A 9641-nucleotide genomic window follows, 5' to 3' on the forward strand; every position below is an offset into this window, starting at 1 on the left:
TTTTTCTCGTGTTTTTTTCTCGTCATTTTAACTTAAAAATCCATTCCAAACAGGCACAAAAACGGACAAAAATGTTGGCATTTTGGCTTCACAGAATTATTTTGTCAGCAAATATCAGTCCTTTATCTTTAAGATTGTAGAACAGCAGATTAAAGTCAAAGACTCTTGTAGGGCTGGGCAGAAAACAAATATTTAAATTGAAAGTGTTTTTTTTTTTATCAAAATCAATTTGTTTTTTATGAAAATCCAGCTGCTGCTGCTGAGTTGCCTAATTGAGGGCTCGTCGTCACTTTTGTCATGGATAGTAGTTTGTTTGTCCATATTGCCTTTCATGTCCAACAGTTTTAACGTGCACTTGGGAATTTGCCGCATATCCTTCTTCCAGAAGTGTCTAACACCATATTTTTAAGCAAATACAGTTGTTTGTTTAAGATTAATGAGAGTGTGTTTTGATCTTTGTTGTGGCATCCATGTTTAATAAATTGGGATTTGATGTGAATAAATCGGAGAATTTCGTTTTAGGCCATATCGCCCCGCCCTACTCTCTAGTTCATTCTTGTGGTCCTAGTCCATCCACAGTCATGGCTGCAGTGTTTTCGTAAATCACATCTGTGTTAATAGCAGCTGTGTTACCATATAACGGCTCTTCTGGTTTCTTTTGGGTCAACAAGTCCTTGATGCACTGGTGCAGAAATATGTATTGGGACTGAAAGAGAATAAAGGATAGGACAGGAAAAAAATAGCAAAGAAAGAAATTAGTACTAGTAGTAGTACAGTGTCACTCTCTGAAATCAAATATATCAAACCACTGGCGTATAAAATAAAACATATGAGAGATAAATATCCTAGCCTACAAATTCTTCCTCATTGCATGACCTTTCCCCCAACCAAAAAGCACTTACAATGGCTGTGAGTGTATTTCTGTTTCTCTAAGTAATCAGCTGTTTCATTGCAGTCACTCATTACCCATCTATGTACAGTGGCTGTCCAGTAAGCCATGCAAGAAGAAATGTGTATCGCATCATGTGCAACCACAAATTTGGCCATATAGATAAAGACTAAAGGGCATCCACACTTCTCACACAAGCTGAATGTTTGTGTTGATGTTCTTCCTGATATCTGGTATGAAAATGTTTCTCTCTGTAATTAGCACCTATGAGGAAGTGTGAGCTGGTGTGCATAATATCACCTCTGTTTGCACCATGCGTGGCCGATGGCGTCTCATGCGATGGACAATCCCTGCAATGTCCACGGCTTGCTCTCTCTCCACCTGCTGCAGCAGCACATCCAGGGCTATCAGAGTGCCTGTTCTGCCAACTCCAGCACTGACAAACATAACCAAAAACACAAGTGCAGGCGCGCGCACACACACACACACACACACACGCACACACGCACACACACACACACACACACACACACACACACACACACACACACACACACAGTGTTAGGAAGGTTTGAGTTTGAATGGTACTCCAACACACTGAAAGGTACTATTCATGAGACATGCATGTTCCTCAGAGTTGCAGACTTGTTTAGTGAAAGGAAAAAAATACTTCACCTACAGTACCAACACTTTGCAAAGCAGGGACTGAAACAATTACTGCTCTAGGCCTACACACGATCTACGACCATTGGCCCAGGCAGGTAGTAGCAAAGCGGGCTACAGCAGAGCAGTAGGACAATTCAAAGTAGCCATCTGTTAAAAACACTTGACAGTAGACTACTACTTAACCTCAGGAACAACAGGTGAGTTGGTGATGAGTTGTTCTGGAACACCTAATTTTGGGGTGTTTTTGCCCGCATTGCACATCATCTACTCAGGAGGGCACTGCTCCCACATACTTTGGCCCACCATGACAAACCTGACCTCTACTGAAACCTGACACTCAGAGGTATTATATGAAACAGTCTGTTTGACTGTGTGATGTACTGGCAAAGGGTTACAGAGGCTTGAATATTGTTTTCTCTTTCAGCCGGTAACATACATCTCTGGAACTGCCCACATTTGGGCCCTCTAGATCACCATGTCAGCCTTGAAACACAACTAACACCTAACACCAGGTCTTGTGAGTCTGTAACTCAAAGTAGATTACTATGGGCTAAAATATGGAGTTTTCACAAATTTATTTGTGTTGAAATACCTATGCGAGTCATTTTTAGAAATCTGCCAGAGTAGCAAATTAATATGTAAAGTTATCCTTTTTCTTTGATTCTATGACAGTCAGTGTCATGCAAAAGTGGATACAACTAGAATCTCCAGAATGTTAGCTTTCATTTGACACCAAGATTATGTTTCTACTCAAAGGGGTTCTTGTGTAGTAAGGGTTTTATTGTTTGTATGCACCATCAAATCTCTGAATTCTTTTGGCCGAAATGACTATTTCCTTGTTTGAATGGATTTGGAAGGGCTAGCTCTATGGTATATCCGGTAGTGTCACATATCAATCGATCCGTCTAACTCTTAGCATCCCGGAACCGTCGGTCCCATCTCCGAGACTTGCTGCAGTCCCGCGTTATCGTCATTCAAAGCGGAGGTCCCTGATTGACAGCTTTCTTGCCCAATCCCCTCCGGTTACGGATATCTCGACAACCAAAGGTCGCAGAGAGACATGGGAGGGCTCTATGAATGCGGAAGAGGCAGACGAATCTTCCGATGTTTTTAGCTTAGCGATAGCACTTTGCTATGGAATGCTACGCGTCTATACAGATAAGTTTCAAGTCGCAGATTATTTATTTCTAGTTTGTTGCTTTTGTATGAACTGTATTATACATCTACCAAACGTATTATGGATAAAACAACGTGGATATTCCATTACTATGGGTTCTTACGGACATGTGAAGGCCCAGCATTCTATGGTTGGCAGATCGCTATGGGGTCGTACAAGGACTGTAACTGTGTGTTCACACCGCGGGCGACTTGAGCTTCCAAAGATTCCGGAAGTCATTAATTTTCAATGGAAGCCAGCTTCTCCGAGCTGCCATCAGCGACCAATCCGTCGGCGTCGCGTTTTGGGCGTCTTGAGCGACCAGAGAAAGTTGAAAGTGGTTTAACTTTATGGTAATGAGCTATGACGCGGTTCAGCGACCAAACGACTTTCAACGAACATAGAATGCTACTACGTCAGAGCGGCCAGGAGCGGCCAAAGCTTCCCAGCTTCCCACGGCGTCCTTTACAGGGCGTCCTGAGCGATTTTGGAAGCTCAAGTCGCTCTTGGTCTGAACACACAGTAAGGTAAGGAGTCACTGATTCGAGATGGGTTTGGTGGGAGGGGGGGTACAGTACAGTACAGTACGTAAGTTTTTTTTTTTTTTTTTCTTCATAACGAACTATACATATCTTGATTCGTGAGAGTCTAAGCTTTCAACCGATATGTGACATGACTATGGAACTTCGTGATATGATGCCTAAAATTATGGGAGGGGGGAGTGGGGGAGGTGTGGGGGTGGGGGGTGAGTCGTGAGCGGCACCCCGATCCAGAGCTGGTTTTTAATGTTGATAAGATGTTAGAATGTTGGGGCTGATGAAAAAAACAAACAAAAAAAACAAGTGGATTGACGCGATAACGTGGTTAAAAAAATATTTCGACAATATTCTGGTGAAATGTAAGCAAGCATACTGTATTAGGCACATATCTCCTGATGGCTCCAATAAATGTAAGCTAATAGGCCCTAGCCTAGGCTACTTTATAAAACATGATTTGCTGACTACAGTACTGTACTGTATGTGTGGTTCTTGCCACAGCTGGTCAGGCAGAGGCAGGCTACGTTGCCTGAGTGGAGAATGCAGGAAAGGTTGAGGACTGAATAATTTAATAATTCAAAATATCTTTGTTTGTTTGCTGTGCTTTGTGCTTTTTACATACAGTATATACTGTAATGTATATAATCACACGGAAATATGTATTTTGCAGTAGCGTGTGAGCTGTAATGATTTAGTGATAGTCTTATTGAAGTTTATTATTATTCCACTGCTTGGTTGAATTCCCCATTGTCCTGCGTTCTATAAGGGTGTGCATTAAGTAAGGGATAACGGCCGACGAGGTGACCGGTTCGATGGAAATAATGGCTAGGTGGAGGTCTAGAACTCCGGCGACGTGCCATTATTTCCATCGAACCGGTCGACCTCGAAGGCCGTTATCCCGCTTATCTCCCGTTTGTATTCATAACCTGTATATTTAGAACATAGTTTTATTCCACCGTTGCGTCCGTTAACATCGCTAAAACTGTCTTGACTGTGGGACTACTTTCCGCCACATATCAACTTTCTACTTGCAGGACAAAACTGCCGTTACTAGTTCTAAATGGATGGTTGCTATGGCCAAAAGCCAGTCGTTAGTTCTAAATGGCTGGTTGCTACGGCCAAAAGCCAGTCGTTAGTTCTATCTCTGCCGTTGTCAAGCGGGCATTTCCCAGGATTCTGATTAACTTTAACTTTGAAAGATCGCTACTTTTATAGCCTACATGGCATCCAACTAGCTACAATCCACCTCCGTCATATGCTACAATGTTACTATGGTTCTGCACGTCTGTATTTCAGCTTGGATGCAACGTGACAGTTCATTTAAACTTCGCAACGAGTTTGGCGAATTAATATTCAAGTGTGATACGGGAACTACTTCGAAGGTAGCAGGTTATGCGAAGTTAATGGCCACCCCATTAGCCAATCAGAGAAGAGAATTCCATTGTTGAGGGAGATAACTTTCAATATACGCACGGCTATGAAGTAGTTCCAATTTGTTGGCCGTATCACACTTGAATATTAATTCGCCAAACTCGTTGTGAAGTGTAAATGCACTGTCATGTTGCATCCAAGTTGTAAAATACTGACGTTCAGATCATAGTAACATTTAGCATACGATGAAGGTGGCTTTTAGCTAGTCGGGTGGCAATAGACTAAGGAAAATAGCGATCCTTCAAAGTTAACGTTCATCAGAATCCTGGGATATAGAACTAACGACTGGCTTTTGGCCATAGCAACCATCCATTTAGAACTAGTAACCGCAGTTTGAGAAATGAGTTGAAATGTGTCTGGGAAAAGTAGTTCTACAAACAAGACAGTTCTAGCGATTAAAACATTTAAATTATCACCAGAAACGAACACAACGCAAGTGGCCAGGTTATAAAATAGTATCAGGCAAGTTCAGGTTATCTGTGAATGGACCTGTGCAGTGTTGACTTTACACAATTTATTGCCATTATTAAAATAGGCTATGCTAATATTCAAAACACTTTCAATGGTTTTCATATAGTAGTTTTGGTTCTCAAGTGCCACCCCAATAAAAAGTCTGGACCCAGTTGGCCTCCCCTATAAAATAATCCTTGCTACGCCCCTGTTCAGTGATGTCACTATATGGCTAATTGGTAAAATGATACCCGTCCTCTAAATCCAGAGACAGTAGGGGTATTCGACTTGTTGAGTTGAGGCCTGCTGGAGGAGCATGGCTGATTTTTTCTCCCTCCTTTGTAGCCACATTTGGGTACCTTGTGGCACTTGTGCCTTATGGATTTCTGTTTGGATTTTACCCCCCCTTATGAAAATAAAAAACTTTAACTTAAAAACCGAGACGGCTTGAGCTGGCCCAGCTGAATGGACGAGCACCGGGCAGAGAGTGCCAGCACGCCACAGGTATGTTGACCGCTCTCTGAGACTCCTGCCAAGCTGACATACACACACACACAGACACACACAGACACACACACACGCGCGCGCATTCACACACTGTTAGAACATACGATGAAGTTCTGCACCATACGAAGGACTAGTGTGTAGGGAGCAGTTAGGTTATTTTTACGTTTGTTTAATGTCACGTTGTATAGGCTTTAGTTTGGTTTCACCCCCATACCAAGTAAGAGCTGTGGCCTTTCCCGCATCGTAACAGTATATTGAGCCTAAAAACCAGTAGTGCATTCAGCAGAGACACATGTTAGTGCCAATTTCCTTGTAGCTTGACGTTTTGCTTACAGTTTAAAGCAAATTATTCACATTATCACATTTTTTTACAGTAAAAAGTTCAAATGAATAGAATACCACCTGGAATATTGGCCTGTTTGTCAAATTTCAACACACTTCACTTATGCATCTTAAACAGTTCTTAAACAGTACAAACGGACAGAAAGACCTCCTTCAGGAATGCTCATAGCCTACAGATGCACCCATACATCTTTTGGCATGAACTTGCACATATCGTACAATACAGAGATAAAAGGGGAGTGAGAGAGAGAAGAGTGATTCTAAATGGAGCAACACACTATCTAACACAAACTTACAATATCAGCTTAAGACACAAGGGTTAGTGAGATCTCTAAAAGAAATGGGATTGTAATGAACTGCCATCTGCCATAGGGTACAATTACATTTTAAATGTTTCTTTTTTGTATCGTTTTAAGCTTTCAATTGATTTGATTACTCAACTGCTTCTTGAAGTGCTGCCTTGATAAACGTATAGCTGACTCTTGTAGCCTACCTGCAGTGCACAACTGTGGGCCCTGAGGATTGAGAACTGTCAATGTGCTGCCGAATGTGTCCACAGAACTGGATCAGTTCCTCGGTTCCGTTAGGAACACCATGGTCTGGCCAGGTGGTGAAGTGGAAATGTTTAACTCGCCTTTCCTCGGATTTGGCCTCCTGACCACACACACACACACACACACACACACACTCAAAATTAACAATCACTCCTCATTGAATTCTAAAAACAGTTAGGCTAAGAGATGTCTTACATTTTTTACGATCAATACCCGCACGGTCCAGTTGCTGTCTTTACGCTCTGATGTCATGCTAATGAGTAGGTCACCATGGCGACATGGAGAAGGACCCTGAGGCCAATACTGGTCGCACTTTGCCTGAAAGACAGAATTGAAAAAAATGCTAATGATAATGAGGGACAGAAAAAAAAATTCAACATCAATTGTCCAACATACAACATATGTAATACTACAAAGGATTAATAATAGAATGTTTTTAACACAATTATACTCCTCAATCCAATTAGGTCATTATATATCAAATGTATCAAATCTAATGACTTCCCAGTTCAACTAAAACAATGTGTCAAACAGAAATGGGCTCAATCATTTGTAAGTAGTGAGATTAGTAGGCCTAATAAAAGCAATAAAACATTTTAAAGTTCATTAAGATGTTAGGCAATATCACTATGGAAGGATGTTGTCACTATGGAAGGACTTCTTGCTATATTTCACTTCTGCACAATACGTAAGGGATAATGGACGACACGCCGTTCGATTATACAAATTTACACCATACTCATTACTCACCTTTCCATTCTCTACACAGTTGGTTACCATGACAATCCGTTCAGAGTTTTGCTCCCAGATCATTCTCCAGAAGTCACTGACAGTGGAGCTGAGTGGACCTTGAGCCGCAATGTATTCCATCTTCTTGCCCCCATAGCCCTTATACAGTAGATAAGAATGCAGTGTGTCTTTACCATGTTTTTTCTGCTGCCTAGCTGCCTGGCACTGCCTTAGAACATGGCCAACGTAGTTAGTTATCAGATCAGGATCAAAACAACAGCTGAGGGCAGAACACTGAGGAACAGCAGTGCTGTGAACTGGACAATCAGTAAGTGCTGTGGATAAGTCGTGTAGACTTACGGGTATGAAGTTGGCGTTGATGTAGTCTGAGTTCTGGCCACGTGTACTGAGCTTCACACGAGAACAGTCATCTGGACAAACAGGGTGAAATCATTTGGTAGAGTGAAGTATGTGTGTTTGTGTAGGTTGCAGAGGGGGGTGTGTGCAAGTTGCTTACATGGCAGTATATCAATGAATCTGTTTTTGCTCTTGTTGTCTGGAAGAGCTGCTTCACGCTGACTTAGGTCTGCTCCTACAGTGCTCAATTGCTTTTAAACACAGACAAACAAAATGAACACACCTGTGACTGGTAAAATGCAGGATAGTAAAATGATTGAAATACTCAAATCAGACTTTCATAACAAAGTTATAATATATCTCATCTCACCGAATATTCTACTGAGAACTCTCGATTCTCATCACGGCTTAGGAGGTATAAATGATCTGGAAATTTCTTTACTGGAATGGCCCTGAATAAAGTACAGTCAAATCAGTTGCTAACTTTATAAATGCAAAGTTTTAACTGTGTCAATATTTCTAGTACACAATACAAGCTGTGCATTTCATGTTTTGTTTAGCTCTACACTTTAGTCCTGTTTTATTCAGAGTGGAAATCAAATAATGGAATTCATAATTATGTTTTTTTTATCCATTAATTAATCAATCAAAAAAACATAATAAATGAATAAAACATACTTGAATTTGTCCTGTGAAGGACCAGTGTCTGAAAACCTTTCATACATTGACATGTGTACTTTGCTGTCCAGGAAAGAAACAAAATGTAACATTTTGAGGTTAGCAACTATTGTTTGAAAATGTAAGGTCCAGTTATTTTTCTTGTGAAATGGTTTTGTCCAAAAGTAACCTGAGCAACTCTGGCTTTCTTCGCAGCACAAACACTCCCATTGCTGCCAGGAGGCCCAGCAGAATGATGACCAGCACTGGAACCCAGATCACCGCTGAGGGGAACAGAGCAGGTACAGACACAGGGACACACAGGAGATCTTAATATCTGATTTAACAGCAAACATTTCAATTCATGACATAAATGGCTGGGAGGAGATGCCATGCATTAGGCGAACACATATACCCTCTCAGTTACTTTGCATACATAATTGTACACTATTGGTTATTCATCACATACAGTATTCTTTCCTGGTTGACCTACCTTTAGCACTAACAGACAGCAGCTTTGTTACATATATATTACTTCATTCTTATCACTATTCAAATATATTACTCTTCTTTCATGCAGTTCTGAAACAAAACAAAAGAACTATTGCTTATTGGAAATTCTTACTTGATTTAGTTGAACAGCGGATTCGCCGAGGTGAACTCCTCATGGCACTGGAGAGTGATGTGACACTGATGCTGTAGGTCTGAGCAGGCTGGAGTCCAGTCACTATCAGTTCTGTTCCTGATACTGAGCAAGAACGTTTCCCACTCACATTCACCTCCACTCCAGTCCTCACACCAATTGGTTCTCCCCACTTTAGACTCACAGAGTAGTCTCCACCGCCACACTGCAAACCGACAACTGTTGCAGGAACTGTTATGAGGAACGTAAATCAAAGAGTGATTTCAGTGAAAGTAAATGTTATATGGACGTACAAGCAATATTAGTGATTTGAGGTACTGTATGAAGATCTAGAGGCTAATCCTGCAGCACACAAACGTCAATTTCTGAATGCAAATAGACCCTGAGACTCACATAGGTTTACATAGTTACAAGATATCCATTACTTCCCCTCAGGCTCCACCAAACAATTTCACTCCCATAACACACAACTGAACTGTTTCCTGGAAAGGATATGACTTTGCAGGAGAATCTACTTTGTTTTAGCCAAGGGGATTTTAATAAGGAATTTGAAGAAACTTACTTGTAACAGCTGAAAATGTATACCCTGTGCTTCTGACTTGCTCAAGCACAGTGAACAGAGTGAAAGAGTACTTTGTCCCTGGAGAGAGAGATGGGACTGTGTGTTTCACTGTTGTTTCTGCATCTGATCCAGTGATGTTGGTCTCTGTTCCATTGCTGTATC

At 41.3% G+C, this 9641-nt stretch overlaps 1 protein-coding gene across 1 annotated transcript; it reads right to left on the reverse strand.

The window, feature by feature from the left end:
- Positions 1-332: 332 nt before the first annotated feature.
- Positions 333-9033, reverse strand: LOC134070003 (receptor-type tyrosine-protein phosphatase H-like). Its single transcript, XM_062526184.1, has 10 exons — positions 8900-9033; positions 8442-8558; positions 7988-8061; positions 7778-7868; positions 7621-7691; positions 7282-7419; positions 6727-6849; positions 6471-6631; positions 1190-1325; positions 333-706 (listed from the first exon to the last, which is right to left on the reverse strand). The coding sequence occupies exons 1-10, from the start codon at positions 8940-8942 to the stop codon at positions 551-553; spliced, it is 1110 nt and encodes a 369-aa protein (XP_062382168.1). The 5' UTR covers positions 8943-9033; the 3' UTR covers positions 333-550.
- Positions 9034-9641: the final 608 nt, after the last annotated feature.

Source organism: Sardina pilchardus, chromosome 22, assembly GCF_963854185.1.
Source record: "Sardina pilchardus chromosome 22, fSarPil1.1, whole genome shotgun sequence".
NCBI classification, from domain to species: domain Eukaryota; kingdom Metazoa; phylum Chordata; class Actinopteri; order Clupeiformes; family Clupeidae; genus Sardina; species Sardina pilchardus.